Here is a 20,961-nt window from a genome sequence, read left to right as displayed (position 1 = left end):
GTGGAGAAGGAAAAAAGACTGAGAGAGTTCGAAGAACAACCCACACCCTGTTATACTGTAACTTCCTGCTTCTAAAAAATATCAGATCATTGGAGGAGGGAGGATGACAATGCCAACAACAGAATCCAGCAGGTCAAAAGGTCGTTACCTGTTGAATAATATAACTTTTATGTTCAGTTTTTATGTCATAATATCACAAAGTGTCTAGGAGTGTAAGCCATGTTTAGTTTCAGTACAGTTTCCGATGGTTTGCTGTTCTACACAAGTCCTGGAAGGTGACTGGTTTGCAGTAGACAGAACAGTTTTCGATGGTTCGTTGTTCTACACAAATCCTGGGAGGTGACTGGTTCGCAGTAGACAGTTCTTGAGTTGGAATCCACAGAGCAAAAGATTCTTCCCGTGTTGACACGAAGAAAACATATGCAAAATTGCTACAGAAAGGTTTAATATTTATGGAGCAATTCTGGTTTCTGATTGGTTGGTAGCAGAATGTGAATTAATTTGATTCGTCAGTTCCTAGCAGCATCATTTATGAATAGAATCTCCTGACTGTGCGGGATAATACCCCATTACAATAAAAAATATTGTCACAAAGTGTTGAAAGCTTCATCATAATTTTTGTTTAACTGTTATTTCATCCCAAACAAGGCACAGTGTCACTTGGACGCAACCAATTTGACAGGGACACTATGGAGGGAGTTGAGCTGGGAAAAAACTATTAGAGTAGAAAGCTTTCTGGCGTGTACTATTTTATGGATACAGCATAATCACATTGACATATCTGTCAGATCACAGAAGTTAAGCAACATTGAGCTTGGTCAATACTAAATGGGTAACCATTTGAAAATAACAGGTGCTGTATGTACTCTCCGCTTATTTCGCCATTGTTTCTAGTTGTCCTGGACTTCTCCTTGCCACTGGAATCAAGCAGTGTCGATTCAGAACACGTGTTGCTAGAGATTACATAACTTTTGCTTCACAATTGCACATGCTGCTATCCTTACAGAGTGTATCCATTGTCTCTGAGGACAGAATAGAGGCGATAGATTTTATTGATTATTCCAAATTTTGATTTGGCTTAAATGGATTTCCATCAAACAAATATTTGTTTGCTCCAAATGTGTATTTTTAGTGTTTTGAAATTCACTCAAATTTTCATAAAAACAGATTCATATTTCATCACGTCTTAATATACTACTACTACTATTACTACTACCAGTTGTAATAATAATAATAATAATACTAACGTTGGGATTATTAATTGGAATCAGGACTCGGAAAAATTGGAACTTTTGGAGGTATCGGAATCAGTATCAGAATCGGAACAATTTGTGCCTATTTTACAATACCAAAAACGATTCCTTTACTTATTTCATTTTATTGATTTTTTTAAAATAAAATCTTCCATTGCTGGTAGTAATAATAAAAAAATAAATATCTATTGATTTTAAACACCAGTTAGACTAAAAGCTATAGATTATCCCCCACAAGTGTGTTTTTACGTTTGTGAAAATAATCTGCACATTTCACATGTTTTTTTATGCTAATCAGGAAAAAAATAACAATTCTATTGTCAGATATTTATAGATTTATAAAGAATCGGGATCAGATTTGGTAATTGTATCTGAATTGGGAAAATATTGGAATCATCTCATCACTAACTACTACTACTACTACTACTACTACTACTACTAATAATAATAATAATAAGAAGAAGAAGAAGAAGAAGAAGAAGAAGAAAAGCAACAACAAATTAAAGTAGTTAACATTTACATTTATTGCTGACAAGAAACATGATACAGTGCAAACCGTGCCAAAATTGTTGATGGCAACAAGATTTGGAAGAGTGGCAGAAAAGACAGTGCGAATGGAGTCGGCATCATAGTGCACAAGGAACTTGTAGAAAACGTTGCAGAGGTTATGAGATATGGAAACCAAATTATTTAAGTCTTTCTTGTTATATAGCTAAGCGGATTAGACATTATTTCAGTTTATGCTCTTTAGCCCTGTTATTTAGAGGGTCCCCTTTTTAGGGTTCCCGGTTTGTGGGGATTATGTTAAACGAGAGCTGATTTAGGGAAACATTTTAAAGGAAAAAACCATTGTTGTTAAATACGTTGGTATTATGGGAATCCAACGCACATCTGATAGAACTTATCTTATGCCACTCAAAAACTGATGCTTGATCATGCAAGATGGTCCAAATGCAGTCTGAAGCATTCTATACGTTTCTGTGGTATTTCTTTAAGTTTAAAATAGAATTTATTGCATATTGTTCTTCTCACATCCAGATTGCATTTTTGAAATTCACCAGCCGTGACAATCAGGCTTTAATAGAATGTATTCCAATTCCTGCCGTAACTATTCATTTGAACCTGAAATCTAAAAGAATTGCTCAGTCATCTCATAAGATGTATTGCAATAACATACTGAATTTTCAAGAGTCTACAACAATTTTAAATCCCGGTACAAAAAAAGTCTGGAAACTTATTGAAGGCACCTTGTATATAAGTGCTACACCTGCAACAGATTGAATCCTAAGGATTGGTAATAGATTACTAACTTATGAAAGAAAAATCCTTTGAATATATAATGCCTAAATACTGCCCTGTGCTGCAGCTGAACAGACCAAACGTGCGACAACATACATTTACATTAGACCTTCTGCATAATCACGCTAGTGCTTATTCAGAGATGTACCAGTGATCTCCTTTCACATTGTGTTCTGCAGTGCTAAACCTGTTGCCTCATAATTGTGTGAATGAACATGTATCACTGTCACATTTTCAGAGTTCTGTATTGTTTAACTATCGTGATGTTTTTAAGTTTTATGCATTCCCTAATTAGTTTAGTAGCCTCTGTCTATTGCTAACGGTTTTTATGACCATGGCTTAATAAATGAAAAAAATATTACATAGTTTTGTTTTTAGAAAAGAGAAATTTAAATATGTAAACTGCTGTTCATTCATTCCTTAATTCATTTTGTATGAATCCAATGATTTTAATTGTTGGCATCCGTTTCCCTGATATCTTTCCAGTTAGAATTCTTTCCAGAACGAAACCGCGTACTTGCAGGAGGGACCAAATGAAGGTTGCTAACATCCTATGTAAAAGTTTTTCTGTGGAACAAACCTAATTCGAACTTGGCACACCCAAGTTATCAGTCCATGTCATTAACCACTCAGCCACTATCACCTCCCTATTGTCAACTAGTGAGTACATGTTTGTTATTGAGAAACATTTTAACTGTACATTTCTAAACATAGGAAATTTGATACATTTTTTATGATGATTGTTTTTGTTAACTGGAACAAATACATTGAGAACATTGCAAAGGCTGCTGCAAAGAAAGTGGTTTCCCGCTACCGTGCTAGAAAATTACTCACAACTGACGTATCCTGTATCTCTGCAAAGCTGCCATTCACCCATCAAAGCTGATGCCTTTACCACTAGCCTCTCCCATTTAGACAGGGTCCAAAAAAGAGTCACAAATCTAATAGATCCCGCACTGTCAACTAAGTTCCAACCCCTGTCCCATCACCGTAATGTTTCATCCCTGTCCCTGTTTTACAAGTATTTCAATGGAATGTGCTCTGAAAAACTAATCATAACTTTACCCTTTTGACATACATTATCTCCGACAAACCTGTTTAGCAACAAAATCTCACCCCTTCATTGTAGAGATCCTTAGATGCCAGAAAGCTTTTTACTCGAATAGCTTCTTCTCTTATACTGGTAGACTTTGGAATTTCTTTCCTGTTTCCTGCTTCTCTGACTGTACTGACATGCAGAAGTTTAAATGTAATGTAAACTGACATGTCACTTGCATCTCCTTGCATAGTCCCCTCTAACTATAATCCCAAATAGTAGTACCTTATTTTTTATTTGTAAGTCATTATCAAAGCTTCAAATATTTAGGCGTCAATTCACAACCATTTTTTTCTTGTTTTTGCGTAACGCCTGATACTCCTTGTTTTTTGAACCAAATAAACGTTTTAAAGTAAGTAAAACAACAAAAACTTTTTCAGCTAGGTAGAAGAGTAACTTATATTGCCTTTGGTAACATTTATTTTTTATGCATTTGTTTTTTACCATATTTTTGTACCAATGTGTATTGTAAAATAAACCCACATTGACATTTCGCTTACTCATGATTTGTGACCGATAGCTGAATGGATAGGAGCACTGACTATCTACTAGATTGTCATGTTTCAGTCTACACTTGAGGCACTTGCCAGTCTAGCCACTGAATACTGAAGAATTCATAAGAATTCAAAATATGTTATTTTAAAATGAATTAGAAAAACCCTTTTTAGAGTTAGCCTCTTATAGATTCATCATCAGCAAAAACACTTTACAGCTCAATAATTCATGGAAAACAGAGATTAATAAATGGATATGTTTTTGAGTTTTCAATTATCACTGAAGTTAAGCAATGCTGAGCCTGATCAGTACTAAAATGGGTGACCATTTGAGAATATATGTATATGCTTTCCGCTTATCTTGACATTGTTTCCAGTCGTCCTTGATCTCTCCTTAACACTGGACCTAAGCAGTGCTGATTCAGGAGAGGTGTGGTTGGGATTGCACAACCCTTGCCTCACAATTACACGCATGGATACCTTAGAGAGGGTATCCATTTTCTTTCGAAACTGAACAGAGGTATCAATTATCATTAAATCATATTCCAAAATTAATTCATGTAGATGTGCCAAAGTCTACATTTGTTTTCAGGCATTATTTTTTCAGTTATAAAAAATTATTTAAAAATTTTTTTAAATGTCAATACCATGCCTTTCGTCAGAATAAAATCAAATAAAACAGACATTTAGATTTAGATGAGGATTTACAATTTATATTATTTCGACTACTGTTCTCATCTTGAGTGTTATTCTATCTGGTTATGGCTGACAGAAAGAAAGCATGCTACGCTGTGGATTAAATAAAGGGTTCGGTTTGAAATTCTATACAGATTTCTGAATTTGACAGAAAGATTTCTGAATCTGACAAAGTACACCTGAAAAAGGTCAGAGGTTACAGCAGCTAAAATATTGTGAGAATAACACTAAAGATGAGAACAGTAGTTCGAACAATGCAAATGATGCAGACATTTAATACTGTGGAAAGTATTACAAAAAAAAAAAAAAAAAATAGATATTGCTAAATTTCAAATATATTAATGGAATCATGAATATATACCTTCTTTTTCTTTATGTTAGTTCCAAGATATGATGATGCCAATAATGATGGATTTTTACTATTACTTGGTACGATTACAGGCTTGGTGTAGGTGAAAGCCACTTTTATGGAGACAATTATGCAAGGCCTATTTCATCATCAGCTATCCTCTTGGTCACTTCTCAGTGATTTCAAATTTACAAAATGAGTTTTGCAATGGTTTCATCATCAGTCCCCAGTACATGTTCAAACCATTTGAGCTATCATTCCCTAATCTTAGTTTCGATTAGCACGATGCTGGATGTTGTCATTAGAAACTTGATTGAAACATGTAACTCTCGAGATCCAGCATATCATTTTAGTTTCCATGATGATGAATCTTCCCTCTGACTCCATCATAAACACTCATAACTCTTCAAAGCGATAAGTCTAGTAATCTATTATATAAATCTCACCTGTCTGTTAAAATGTATGTATGTATGTATGTATGTATGTATATTTGCCTAAAACTTTCGACAGAGGCGATGGATTTTCACGAGATTGGTATCATTTTGAAGTTCAACCCTTTGGATAACAAATATAAAAAAATTGGCTAAAAACATTAATTTCTTCACCCTCAACAGGGTACTTTTCCACAGGGAGTGGTCACTTTTTTCACCGATATTTTCACCGATATTTTTCGACTGACTAGCCTTAATTTAAACCTTTGCCACTTCTGGTTTGGTGATGGATGCAACGGCAAAGACGTCATGTTTTTTTTTTACATTCTTTTTCTCCTTCGCAGTATGGGTTCGAACCTACCTGCCTACTACGACTTTTTTTTTGCTCAATACACACCTTCAAACACCTGGGCAACGCCAGGCACCCAGGCTAGTAATCTAATAGATTTTTGACTTTAGATAGTCACTGATTCTAAATTGTCTGCCTAAGATTCTCTCATGAATAACTCTATAACTCTACTCTTGAAGAAAAATCTCCTTTAAAACTTCTTGGTCTTTCTTTCTCATCAAATCTTTCTTGGAGTCCACATATTAAATCCATTGCTCTTTCTGCTTCTTGTAAAGTAACTTCTCTATATCTAAGCACTTTCTCACACCTGACACTATTCTCTATCTCTACAAATTATGTACAGAGTATTGTTGTCACATTTGGACTGGTGAATCTTTGTCCCATTTGAGGGTGCTTCATGAGGTACAGAAACATATCTGCAATTTAATCTTCTTCTCTGCAACCTCTCTCTCATAGACGTGATGTTGCTAGTCTCAGTTTTTTCTATAAATACTATTATGGTAAGTGTTCTTTAGAATTGCACGATCTATTCTCTGCTTCCTTTGTTCCAGCTCGTTTTACTTGTTGATCTAGCGGTCTCCATCAATTTACTGTCTTGACACTTTATTGCAATACAGCTTCAAAGACCAAGTTCAATAGTTTTTGCTATAATCAGCTTTACACTTTGTCTGGAGCAATTTCCATAATAAAAAATGACACACACCAATAATAGTGTGCAATTTGGGCTGCATCACATTGATGGATGCTGTGACTTCATGAAAGATATTACCACGGTCTGCGAGCATCGAGTCAAGAAACTTGAAAATTGCATTCATGGAAGATCCTTTTTCTCAATTTGGATGGTGCCATGCTCGTCTGTATTGGTGTTCAAATACTTTGTTTTCTTGGTGGTCTTCGTTCCATGTAACTAGTGTCAGCTGGAATTTTGATTTACAGAGTTTTTTTTACAATAGCTCCCCACATATGGAACACATTGCTGAGGATATCTGATCTTCAAATCCAAAGTCTGAAATCTTTTGTCTTTTTGATTGCTCGAAAAGTAATCAAAGTCAGTATTAGTAGTTTTCCTCATCTTTTGACTGGAATTCATTTTTTTTTTTCTTTTGATTTAATTTTCAGTGCCACTTTGAAGTAGGGGGCTACTATCAGGGACATAATTTGCGGGGGTATTATGAAGGGAGATGAGTAGCAAGATGTTTGTTCACATTACACTTGAACTTCTACATATCAGTACAGTTGGGAAAGCAGAATCCCGGAAGGGAGTTCCAAAGTCTAGCAGTTCTGAGGAAGAAACTATTGGAGTAAAAGGCTTTCTTGCACCTAGGGATCTCTACTGTAAAGGGATGAGACTTAGTTGCTTGTCAGGTTTGTTGGGGGTAGTTACGTCGAGGAGGTACAAGTGTTTGCCGTTCGTCAGAGCATTCACCATTAAAGTATTTGTAGAACAGAAAGAGGGATGCAACATTTCGTCGATGGGACAGAGGCTGAAGCCTAGATGACAGTTCAGGACCTATCAGGTTGGCCACTCTCTTTTGAACCCTGTCCAGGAGTGAGAGACAAGCAGCAGATGCCCCAGCCCAAATGTGACAACAGTGCTTCATACATGGGTGAATGGTGGCCTTATAGAGGTACAGGATACTTTCAGGCGTAAGTAATTTTCTAGCACGGTAGAAAGAGCCCACCTTCTTTGCAGCAGCCTTCGCAATGCTTTCAATGTATCTATTCCAGTTCATATTCCCTGTAAACGTTAGGCTGAGGAGTTTAAAGGAAGTATTTTCAGGCAATATGTTCTTGGCCATTGCTATTATTGGTAGAGAAGGTTTCTTGTAGTTATTGAAGGAAACAAGCTTAGTCTTGGCAGCATTGAATATGATCATCCATTTTTGTCTCCATTCCACTACAGATTGGAGGTTATCCTCTAGTGTTTCTGTCATTTCCTTAGATATGTTTATTTGTTTTCCTCTCATATCTGTTATAGAAAGTGATGTCATCGGCAAATATACTCATCTCCGAAACAATTTTATCAGGGAGGTTATTTATAAATATCAGCAATAATAAAGGCCCAAGGATAGACCCCTGAGGTACTCCCGCATTTATGTCATATTGTTTAGATGTATGACCATCGAGGACAACTTGGATTTTTCTCTTACTTAAGAAGGATTTAATTACATTATGTATTCTTCCAGTGATACCATATGATATAATTTTCCATAGAAGACCATCGTGCGATATCCTGTCAAAAGCCTTAGATATATCAAGGGCTACCACTCTACCCTCCTTTTTTTGTTTAGTGAACGGTATATATGTTCAGAGACTACAGTTAAGATATCTGCTGTTGAATGGACTTGCCTGAATTCATATTGTTTGTCAGTCAGGAGTTTAGCAGCTGTTAGGTGTTGGACTAGGGCTTGATTAACTAAGGACTCAAATATTTTGGCAAAAAGCGTGAGGAGGCTAATCGGGCAATAATTTAGTGGGTCAGTTCTTTCACCAGAATTCTTGAAGACTGGTACCACAGAAACGGTTTTCCAGCAGTCGGGAAAGCAAGATTCGTTAAGGCATTTATTGTAAAGTTTGGAGAGAACTGGAGCAACCTCGGCAGAGCATTTTTTTAATAGCACAGCCGGGATGAGATCTGGTCCACATGCTTTTGAGGTGTCTAGGTTTTTTATTATACCATGTACCTGAGAAGGGGTGATTTTCAAATCGTCTAGTGTGGCATCTGTCCGCAAAGGAAAATCAGGGAGGGAATGGTGTGCCGGGTCCAGCATGGAGTTAGAGGCAAACTGACTGGCAAGCAGTTGCTGTGCAAGGAACCTCATGATTGTTTGATAGTGGGGGAATCGTTGACTGCCCATTATTTACTACGCTGTTGTAGATTTTCCAAAAATCATGGGTTCCTAGTTTCTGTGCTTTGATGCATTTTCTGGTGGTTTCAGAGCAATCTGTCTTAGCTGTCGCTATTACTCTCTTACAGTTTTTCTAGCTTCTATATACTTCTGTTTGTTTGAACTGGACTTATGTCGGTTGAATCTGCGGAATGCACACTGCCTGACAAATGGCAGCTGCACAAGCAGAAGTAAACCATTGGGGAGAGTGGGGCTTGCTATAGAATTTCCGTGCGGGAACATGTGCTTCAATTGCAGTTTTGAACCATTCAGTGGTCTCATTTGCACACTGTTCCGCTGGAAGAGAAAAGATATTTTGCCATGGGGCATCTCTGATGAGCTCCCTGATGGCTTCCCAGTCAGCCTTTTTGTAATGCCTCATTGTTTTGAGTAGTGGGTCTTCAGTTTTAGAGCGAGAATTTAGGGTGATTTCTATCATTATCACAGCGTGATCAGCATTCTCGAGTGGGCTGTGGGCATTTGTTGTACAATCATCGGGAACTGTTGTCAGAAATAGATCTAGAAGTGAGGCATGTTGGTCTTGCTGGTCTGGGAAACATGTTGGAACCATCTGAGATAGGGAATGGGATATAGAGAAGCTATGTGTTGTGGACCAGGCGCGAATACAGACGCCACAATTTTAATGAACCACCGTTCTGCCAGATCAAACATACCCATTCCTGTGTCTCGATACATCTATCATTATATGTAATCAGTTTTTTAAAATAGTCAACCATATAGGAGCCTATTCGTGACCAGACATACACACACACACACACACACGCACACACACACACACACACACACACACACACACACACATTCAGCTTTATATTATAACGAAATTATTATACTATAAACAAATCATCTGTGTGGATTTCCGAGCAACTTAATTGTTGTGTCGGAATATCGGAAGCTCGTGCGTCGAAGTCGACAAGAGAGTCTTCAATATATAAAGCAAATGGTAAAATTATTTATAGAAAATCATTTAGGCACGAAGAACTCAATATCAACAACCAATCAGTCTATGATCATTTCTAAGACCATACAAATTTTTTTTATTTAAATAAAATCTTATCTTACAATCAGCACTGGGATTAGACATCACTTAAAAACCTTAAATATCTGATTAACATAAAAGTGAAGAATGCTCTGACGAACTGCAAGCACTTGTGCCCCCACACCATAAATACCCTCGACAAACCCGACAAGCAGCTAAATCCCACCCCTACACAGTAGAGATCCCTAGATGTAAGAGAGCTTTCTACTCCAGTAGTTTCTTCCCCAGAACCGCTAGACTTTGGAATTCCATTCCAGGTCCCCGCTTCCCCAACTGTACTGACATGCAGAAGTTCAAGTGTAACGTGAACCAACATCTTGCTGCCAAACTCCCTGCATAGTATCACAGTAGCTTATGTCCCTGATAGTATCCCCCTGCACCAAAATGGCAATGTGCCTTGTTTGGGGTGAAAATGTAATAATAAAAAAAGATACCAAAATATTATAGAACAAATTATGATTATCAGCTAAAAAGAAGCAAATATAATCTACTGAAAGAAATGCTTATAAGGGCTGTATCATGCAATTATAAATACTTTTTAATCAAAAGATTAATACCTAAGTAAAAATATGAAGAGATTAGACAGTAAATGAAGATTATAGGTTAAAAATAATTTACTTATTGAAATGCTAGGGCGATATCAGACAAGCAGACATATTATTTAAACAAAGTGTTACAATAACTTTATAGGCTGTTTACATTTCAAGTATCAAATACAAAGTAAAAACCACAATGACAAATTGCTGATTAGAGACTATTAAAAAATATTAAAGTAATTTAAAAGGTAAATATTGAAAGAAAATTTCATGGAAATAAAGAAATATAATAGTTGTTGATGTAGCAGTGGAACTACATAGCCTGGACAGGGTGATATGGGAGGATAGCTGTTGCCTGTGCAATAGCCCCCACTCTCCGTGAAGCCAGAAGATCCAAGGGAAAGACAGATTCGATACAACTTGGCGCAAACTGCACAGCAGGAGTTGCCAGTGATAACAATATAAAGTCAGGTTGCCTTAGGGATTTTGTCTCCAGATTTTCTGTTAGGGTTTACTCCCTTAGCCTTTCCTCTGATGGAGTAATCCCACAAGGCAGTGAAGGTTTTTAATCAAAGTTGCCTTCTCTTAAGTGAGCTACTATTCAAAGTTGACAAGCCCCACCTGCCCGAAGTGACTGGTTTTAAAGCGTCAGTGAACCACCTTTTCCCCTTTTCACAGTTAGTATAAATAGTTTCGCCGGGTTTAGTAGCTAAACTACACAAGAAGGCCAGGAGCTAAACTTAGTTGTTAGAGGCTATTTGAGATGCACACCATGAGGGCATTTTTTAGGGAGAGGGAGCTTATTCCCACTACCACCCTTGGTTTGGACAAGACAGATTTTGGCAATTACCCTTCATCCTTTATGACGTCATCTTTTGTGACATTTTCCTTATGACGTCATCCATGTTCAAGTAAATACATATTTCTTTTTCGATAATTATGATGATATGCAGTATCTTGTGACCCCAGAGATTTAGATACAAAACGTTACGGGTCGTCTAGATAAGGGATTTCTCCCCCATTCCCTTCTCTATTTTTGATTTATGACCTCATTATTTTGTGACTCATCCACTGTGCACAAGGATCCTTCATGTTTTAAGAGCGTCATACCCTTATGATGTCATCTAGTGTACTGCACCAAACAAAATATACTAGATTAGCAGGGATCTAAATATTTGTTTTTATAAGTTGTAATAAAAGACGTATTCATCCTTACATCATTCGTAGACATTTATGCTTATGACACTACCATCTATAGTAGCACATCTAAGACCGTAAACGACCACGTTCTCTCTGATTCTCTCTTCTCTGATCTTGAGCACGTGGTACAGTGGGGAAAGGAGTGGCTGGTTACTTTTAATGCATCTAAAACCAAGCTTCTATCTTTACATCATCAACGCTCTGATCCCCATCTGGCATCAATTGAAATGAATGGCTCTTGTCTTGGGGAGGCCTCATGTTTTAACAAGCTTCTGGGCTTGACCTTTACTCCTGATCTGAAATGGAACACGTACATCAAATCTATTGCCAAAGCCGCTGGAAAAATGGTGGGATCCTTCTATCGATCCAGTAGATATCTCACTGCTGATGCAATTTTCTATCTATATAAGAGCCAAGTTTGTCCAATGATGGAGTACTGTTGCCACATCTAGGCAGGAGCTGCTAGAAAGGACTTATTCTGTCTTGATAGAGTTCAAAATAGACTTCGTAGTCTCATAGGAGATGTCCTTTTTTCTACCCTGCAACCTCTATCTAACAGAAGAGATGTAGCGAGTTTGTCTCTGCTTTATCTTTATTTTCATGGAAAGTGCTCGACTGAGCTTCAATTTATGGTCCCCTCTCGCCAAACTTTCACAAGAAACACTAGTCTAGCTGAAAACACTATCAATAATTCCCCCCAATCTTTTTCTGTGCCTAAACCTAAACGTAGATTCCATGAACAAAGCTTCTTTCTTAGAACTGCACACCTGTGGAACTGTCTTCCGTTTTCCTGCTTTCCAGCTTACTAAAATATGGTTGTCTTCAAGTCCAATGTAAACAAGATCTTGATAAGTTAACAAATTTACTGAATTTCCATTACTGACAATTACTATATTGTCCAATTGACTACTGTACACTCTTTAACCCTTATCCTCGAGTGGCCCCTGGGCCTTGATAAGTGGTGATGCCTATGTAAAAAACCCCAAAAAACTCCTCTCTCTGTCATCATTTTGTGATGTGATTCACTGTACATGGTCCATCTTTTAATGATGACGTGATCTTCTTATGACGGTATCCAGTGTGCACAGAGACAAGTTAAAGTTCCACAGTTTAGTAGTATAAGAATATATATATATATATATATATATATATATATATATATATATATATATATATATATATATATAATGAACAAATCATTTGTTCATATTATAAGCTCTATTTCCTTTTCGGTTTTATTGAGCTTTTACATCTAGTTGAGATTACTTTACTTGTAAATATTAACTCTTTAATATTTATAATATATTTTAAGTTTACCATTTTGATTACCTTGGTAAACTTATTGTAATTTTTTTATATATATATATATATATATATATATATATATATATATATATATATATATATATATATATATATCAGAATAATGAGATGAATTAGATCACAGATAAGTGAATCTTACAAAATACTTTTGGGAGCTAATATTTTATACAAGACAATCCCAACCAAATAAAATTGCTCAATAAACTAGAAAGAGCAAATAAAAAAATTACAGATTTTATATTTAAATTTCATTAAGAAGAAAATAATTTTCAAAACAAAAATTTCTTAATCCATGGATTAAAGAAATTACTTTAAATGTTAGTCTTTGTTCAAACAATAAATGTTTGTTTTGAAAATTATTTTTTTCTGAATGAAATTTAAATATAAAATTAAGTTTACCAAGATAATCCAAGATGGCAAATGTAAGGTATATTATAAATATTAAAGAGTTAATATTTATAAAGTAATCTCCATCAGATGTAAAAGCTCGATAAAACCAAATAGGAAATAGAGCTTATAATACTTTTGCAAGTAAGGTCTGATCCTGCATTTTGCTAATCCCTACCCTCTGATGAGAAGGAAAGTATTTCTTTGAAACTCCACGGATTAAGGACTATCCACTTATTTTGTGCTTCCTTTTTAAAATTAAATATATTTTTGACTCTTTTTTAAAGTGTTTTTAAACATGTTTTATTAACTGCTTGCTTCATATATATATATATATATATATATATATATATATATATATATATTGGTCGAGGTCAAAGTGTAGTATCTGTTCTTCAGATGCTGCACTTCCATTTCTTGTTCTCTTTCGGTGGAGGATCAGTCCTTCACGACTGAGACAATTTTTTTATTTTTGTACTTTTTCTCCACGTTAAAAAACGACCCTGGTGTCTAACTCTGTCCCGTGGGGAGGCATAGTAAATAGGTACATCATGGCTCCCCAGCAGTGTTGATCAAACACCACCACCCTTACTCTTAGGAAGAAGACATGTTACAAACATTTGATCCAATTTCCTATTCTTAATTGCAATTACTAACCTTTTCATACTATAAAAATGAATTTCTTACCTGTGTGATTCATCAATTTCCACATTTAAAATGGATACATTTTTTAATATATATATATATATATAAATAAAGATAAATAGATAGATAGATAGAAATTAAATAGGTTCAAATGGTTTGAACTAAAACGAACAATATTTTGTCAAAAGTGCTCAATACATATGTAGAACTATTATTAGTGAAATTATATAAAAATCGTTCGGAGAGATTTATGAAGGCGACACCACAATCTATGGCAACACTTCAAAGGCTAGCAATGACCAAGATTTTTCTGATTCTCTCCGCTGATCTTTGGTAGAAAGATAGCTGGTTAATTCTAATGTATGGAAAACTAAGCTTCTCTCCTTTCATCATAATTGCTCTGATCATCACACCCTCATCACACCGCAATTGAAATGAATGACTCTCATTTTGGGGAAGCTCCATGTCTTAACAAGCTTCTTGTCTGAAATCGAATATGTACATCAAATCTGTTGCCAATGTCGCTGAAAAAATAGTTGGATCACTTTACCGCTCCAGTAGGTATCTCACCGCTGATGCAATCCTTTATCTGTATAAAAGCCAGGTACACCCTAAAATAGAGTACTGTTTCCACATTTGGGCATGAGCTGCTCGGTGACCTATGCAGCCTTGATAGAGTTCAAAATCGGCTTTGAAACCCAGTAGGCGATGTCCTTTTCTCTTCCCTGCAACCTCTTTCTCACAGAAGAGACATTGCAAGCCTGTCTCTGCGCTATCATTATTTTCATGGCTCAACTGATCTCCAATCTATGGTTCCCACTTGCTAAACTTTCACAAAAACACTTGACTAGCTACAAACACTACATACGATTTCCCCCACTCTCTAACTGTGCCTAATTCTAAATTCAGATTCTCAGAACTGCTTGCTTGTGGAACACTGTTCCATTGGTCTGCTCCCCGGTTGAATACAACATTGTAGCCTTCAAATCTAATGTAAGCAAGTTCTTGTTGAGCCGTTCCCATAAATAATCAAATTCTACCCAATTTACATTCGTAATAATTACTACACTACCACCTTATGTGCATTAACGCTTGTTTAACAATCAAGTTTGAACATCGTCAATCGCGATGGTTTTTCTGATGATTATAGATATACATATATCTACTATTATATAAAAGGAACTTTGTCTGTGTGAATTTGTTCCCTATGTATTTCAAAACGGCTGGGCCGATTTTTATGAAATTTCACACAAATGTACTTTATGGATCTGGCAATGTTCTTAGGAAAGTTTCGTGTCAGAATGTCTTCGATAAGTATTGATAATCAAGAATAAAAAAAATCTGATAAAATTTTGACCAAAGTTAATATCTAATAGAGTTTAACATCACAAGTGCATTTTTTTATTACAGTACAAGCAGAAAGGCCCAGCATATAAAATTAACAGTATGTTCTTTGATATGAGAGGGGCGCATTGAAAATGAAAGCTTATGTTTAAAGCACAACTGAACCATGATATTTGACTTTTGCGTTTTAAACTTTCATTCAAGCCCTTATATATAAAAATGATTTTATAAAACCAACAGTAGGTTTTCTACAGTGCAAAGTATTGTGAACTAAGTCACTACAGAGAGGCATATGAGGCTTCCTCCTAGTGCACCACGATGGGTCCTCAACATGAGCAGGCAATCAATCGATTTGATTGAAAATTGGACGATTTCACCAATATCGATGACAATAAAAATATTTGTTGATTCTCATTCAATCCCGGGCAACGTCGGGTTTTCATGCTAGCAGATTATATATATATATATATATATATATATATATATATATATATATATATATATAAAGGTCCTATATTTGCAATAATTTAAGGTGTTTAGATAGAGAAAGAGAGAAAGACAGCGAGGGGGAAGGGAATAATGTTAGCGGAAGTGAAGTGAAGGGGAGGGGGAGGTTAATGGAAAAGGAAGATCGTACATCAGCAGCAGCTCCTTTTTTTTTTTTTATATTATTATTACCCAGCATGCAGTGCGAACCAACCGTTGCTCTTGCTGGCTGTATGATGGCCGCTACCGACCATACACCTAGCAGACACGAAAAGAGCCTCGGTCTTTTGACCACCAAGTTTGTGTCCTTGCTACAAGAGGCCAAGGATGGAGTACTCGATCTCAAAGTGGTGAGCATGTTACACTATTCTTTGATTGCCTTCATTTATCAAGCTGATACTATATGCAAAATCCTTACAGATAAATGAATGATAAACCAGCCCGACTGAGTAGTTGACAGAGATACGGATGATGACGTTCTCACGCATTTCTTCTCCGCCTCGTTTTATATACGACCCTTCTCTCTTGGGCCCCCTCTCTCTAGAAACCTTATAAGCTTGCCTCCCCCTCTACTTAAACACCCTCACGTTCGAGAAGTCGTCTAATTTTTTTTTTTTTATAACTATGTTTATCTGTTTCGGCGTTTGCGTTTTCTGTTTTATATTTAATCCCAATTTATTACTTGATCTTTCAATCTTATTTTCTTTCATTGTTTTTCTGATGAATATGTTTAATTTATTTGTGATGCTCTCTCTTTCGTCCTTTAGTGACGAATATACGCATAATCCAATCTCCTCCTTGACGCCCCCCCCCTTATAATCTAAGTATCTATCACTTTCCTTTTTACACACTATAAGTTTTAGTCTATCGAAAAAAATAGTTTTATATTGACTTATCCCGATTACTTAAAAAAAAAAAGTTTTAACTTGTGTGTATATATATATATATATATATATATATTTTTTTTTTTTTCTCAACCTGTGTGTGTGTGTATATATATATATATATATATATATATATGTCAGAAAAATATTTATATTTCGATGGTTGTTTTTGCAATTTTCTTTTTTTTTTTCTTTTGCCCCACTTTGTTTTTGGATTCACGTGAAAAGTTAAATTATTTATTTCATTTTTTCCGATAAACCTAATTCATTTATACTTTTTTTTTTTTTTTTTTTTAGTTGATTACTATTTTAGTCGCGTAAATTCCTTTCCCTCTTTTTTTCTCAGTATAAATAATAAGTTTGACATTTTTTATTTTCTATTTAAATGTTGGCTCATTTCTTAAAATTAAATTTAACGTGGAGATTCGAAATAGAGGCCGCATGTTTTTATTTTATTTATTTATTTATTTATTTTTTTACAGACTATTATCGCTTAACACACACACACGTGTGTGTGTGTGTGTGTAATCCTGCACCAATATTCAATCGACACTTAGTTTATAACCGGTGTTTTCGCCTCTACAAAGAAATACATTTTTCAGCTACACTGATTTTTACAATAAACTGACCAGTACCTACCTCCTCCACCCGAAATCGATGATTTTTTTTAAAAATAAATTATTTAAATCGTCACATAATGCGGCCTCTATGCTGAAGACACACACACAAAAAAAAAAAAGTTAGTGTTTTCGTACTACCTTCGGCCGGGATTGAACACATACCGTCGAATTTACTTTTTGTTTTCAGATTAATCAAGCATGCTGTCTGCTTACAAATGGTAGAAAGAAAAAAAAAAATTGTTACTCTCCCCTCCTATAAATAATTAACTAGATTTAAGATTTCGTTCTCATGCCCGAAGTTTCCAAAAGAAACTCCAAAAGATCTTCTCCGCCATTTTCCTGTTGAAATAAAAAGAAACGGTGTTGCTACTACTATATGACCCATATAGATATCAATGGATACGAGACTAGAGTCGTTTCATTCATACATTGCGTTCGGCCAAACCATGCACACATGGCGGCTTGGAGAATTTTTCAGTTGTCATTATAACTAACGATCTTCGATAGGACACGTTCGATCGACGTTTTTGAAAACTGTTTTGTTTTTTCCGTACTTTGTTTATTTTGATTTATTTAAAATCAAATTTGACAGCATTGGCGTTATTTAGATGTTTAGTTAAAAAGTAATTCTTAAAACATTATTTCAATATTTTTGTTTATTATTGATATTTTTCGTAACTTAAATTTCCTTGGAAATAATTTTTTCTTGGTAATTTTACCAATAATATATTCTGTACTTGTGCAGAAAACGTATAGTGTTTGTTTATTTTTTTTTTGCTTTTTAGGATTTCAAGTTCAATTCAATTTTTACGTTTTTTATATTAATAGACACTGGGTGTCACTGGGGTCATTTTTTTTTTTTTTTTTTTTTTTACGTGGAGAAAATGAACAAAAATAGTCTCAGTCGTGAAGGAATTCTCCTTCACTTAGAGAACAAGAAATTGAAGTGCACTACTGCACAACAGTCTGAAACATATTAGTGTATTGTATTACTTAGTAATACAATACGCTAATACAGTAATAATTACTACACTTTGATCTTGGCCCGAAAGTTGAAAGTACAGAAGTTACAAAACACCTTTTCCCTCCCCATGTTCAGATATATATTTTTTCTTTTTGAACTATTTCAGCACGATTTATATTAATATTCTAACTCTTGGAAGCAGACAGGAAAAATAACTAGCTTTTGAAAACTTTTTTTTTTTTTTTTTCATCCAATTTAAAAAAGAAAAAAAAATAAGCAATCTCCCTATGTTTGCATTTTTTTTTTTTTTTAATCTAAGAAAATAGTAATATTAGTTTTTCTCACGAAGAGTGGATGCGACGAGCCCCCTCCCTAACTCTTGGATGGGTGAAAAGTTTACGTGATCGAACTGGTAGGAATTCTCCGACCCCCCCCCCCCCGGACCATGTATTCCATTGATTCACGCTGGTTAAGTTGACGTATTTTCCACGAACTTGTTTGACAAAAAATCCACTTTTCTCAGTGATAATGGCATGAATGCATATTTGTTTCATAAAAATATCCTATGTATAACCGTGAATTAAAAATTTTTCATGAGTTCCATTTTTTTCATTCATTATGACCTTAGTTGTATAATTTAATTTTTTTTTCTTCAGTCCTCCCAACCAGTTTCCCTTTTTTTTTTTTTTTTTTTTTTTTTTTTTAAATGCACAACAAAGCTGATTTCGTTGATCAACAATAACATGTCAAATGAATACTTATTAAAAGCATTTTTATATAAACTTACAAAAATTTTAAGCAATAAAGTTTGAGGAAAGCTCAGATTTCCGATGAAATCGAATACTAGCAGACCTGAAGAATTTTGCCCTCACTCTCTATTTTGTCTTACAATTTTTTTTTTTTTTTCCAGCGGATTATTGAATGGACACCAGATTATAAAAAAAAAAAATCAATATTTATAAGGGGGCGCCCAGTTTCTAATTTACGTTCTAGTAAATTGATCGCTCATTTTAGAACCATTCAACGATTTAGGCTAAATTTCCCGAATTTAGCTTTTTTATTAAATTTAGTTTTTTTTTAAATATCAGAAAAACCGTTTAAAAGAGGAGGGGGGCTACATTTATGAAAATTGACATTAAAACGTTGATTTACTAGAACGTTGCATTAAAACTTGAGTCCCCCCCCCCCCAAAAAAAATTTAAATATTAACTATTTTATTTTATTTTTTTTTACTAGTCTAGTAGACTGGTAATAATAAACTGAAAAAATTGAGAAATAAGAGTGGGGGTAAGATTCTTCAGGTCTGCCCGATTACCTTAAAAAGTGAGAATGTTAAACAGAATAAAGATAAAACAAGTGAAGAACAGGCGACTCGAAGTCCGTAGCAAAATAGAATCGTGTTGTATTTTTTTTTTTTTTTCAAGAAATAGAATAATTTTTGTGTTTGCAGAATTCGAGTCGCCTATCATTCTGATTCATCAAAAAATTTTAAAAACGAAAACATTGCTTTTGTACAAGTTTGTTTTTAAAGCATAAGCCAGTTTAAGGATCGTTTATATTAGGTCGGGTCCCAAGTTTTCAAATTAAATAACTCGCTTATGGACCCCTCTCTCCAAAAGAGCTATGGAGAAGATTATTGTAGTTTGGGTAATAAAAATAAAGATCAAAGAAAATCTGTATTTAACGATTATTAAAATTTCAAATTATTTAACATTTTTTGTTTGTCTTTCGCACCTGCCAAACTATTGCGCCCCCCCCACCTCCCACATAGCAAGATGTCACACTTAAAAAATTTCTTTTTTTTTTAAATAACGCAAAATATTTAACTTTCTCATCCCATCTTCCCACAGCGGCAACGTTCATTACGGGAATTCAGATCGCCACCATTAAAAAAAACAAAACAAAAAAAAAAACACGAAAGGGTCAGTTTGGATAGAAGCATTTCTTATGTTTGGGGAGGGGGGTCCTCGGGCAACTGGCAATAAACTCAAAAGAGGCAATGCTTGGGAAGATCCCCCCCCCCCCCAAAAAAAAAACAATAGACCACTCTGATATAAGCCCGAAGGAATGTGCCACACGCAAGGTGGACGGATCAGCATAAAGCTATTTACAAAAAAAAATTTAAATCTCTGAATTTAAAACTCCTCGGCATTCCCCAACTTGTAGGGTTACCAGAATCCTCAGGAAATACCCCCCCCCCCACCGCTTAACTTTTGAGGTTCTTTCCTGTGAGATGAATTTCGCCAGATTTGTTTCTTTAAGCGAAGCATGGATTCGCACGTGGTGGTTTTTATTTTTATATTCTGAACGTTATTATAGCTCTTTGTTGGCAGAGAGGCAGTTACGTCGATGTAAAAATAAAATTGTAACTCAAATTTCTTTCTATAACAATCGTTTAATAAGTATTTGTATTATTCGGACTATTATTTTTATCTTGGCTATTTTTGTTTCAATAAAAAAGATGAAAAACCTATAACCGTTCGAATAATACAAAATATCAATCGTCTAAAAATTCCAGAACATAATTTTTAATAAAATATTTTTGAAATTTGAAGGATTTCTTTTAGCTTTTTTTTTTTTTTTTTTTTTTTTTTAAATGAACTTAAATTTCTATTAAATAAACAAAACTTATTCACTGGTCATTAGATAAAAAAAAT

At 34.9% G+C, this 20,961-nt stretch overlaps 2 protein-coding genes across 4 annotated transcripts in view; one reads left to right on the top strand and one right to left on the bottom strand.

Moving 5' to 3' along the window:
* The window catches only part of LOC145277540 (BTB/POZ domain-containing protein 17-like), a 64,330-nt gene that overhangs the window by 38,607 nt on the left and 4,762 nt on the right, over nt 1–20,961 (bottom strand). The window contains exon 1 of one of the 2 annotated variants that reach the window (XM_080129007.1): nt 5,200–6,094. The exons of the other annotated variant lie outside the window; for it this stretch is intronic. The gene's annotated coding sequence lies outside the window, so the exon portion shown is untranslated. Of the gene's footprint in view, nt 1–5,199; nt 6,095–20,961 lie in introns of those variants that run through there. 2 annotated transcript variants of the gene reach the window in all.
* LOC145277542 (transcription factor E2F5-like) overlaps nt 16,017–20,961 on the top strand; it is a 94,801-nt gene continuing 89,856 nt past the window's right edge. Inside the window, exon 1 of one of the 2 annotated variants that reach the window (XM_080129009.1) lies at nt 16,017–16,186. In XM_080129009.1, the coding sequence (XP_079985135.1) occupies nt 16,034–16,186 (153 nt within the window). In that variant the 5' untranslated portion in view covers nt 16,017–16,033. The remainder of the gene's footprint in view (nt 16,187–20,961) is intronic. The other variant, XM_080129010.1, reaches the window with a different exon arrangement.

This window comes from Euprymna scolopes, chromosome 6 (assembly GCF_053919585.1).
Source record: "Euprymna scolopes isolate OS-2025 chromosome 6, ASM5391958v1, whole genome shotgun sequence".
In the NCBI taxonomy this organism is placed as follows: domain Eukaryota; kingdom Metazoa; phylum Mollusca; class Cephalopoda; order Sepiida; family Sepiolidae; genus Euprymna; species Euprymna scolopes.
Note: the sequence above shows the minus strand (reverse complement) of the source record. Positions and strands in the feature narration are given on the sequence as shown.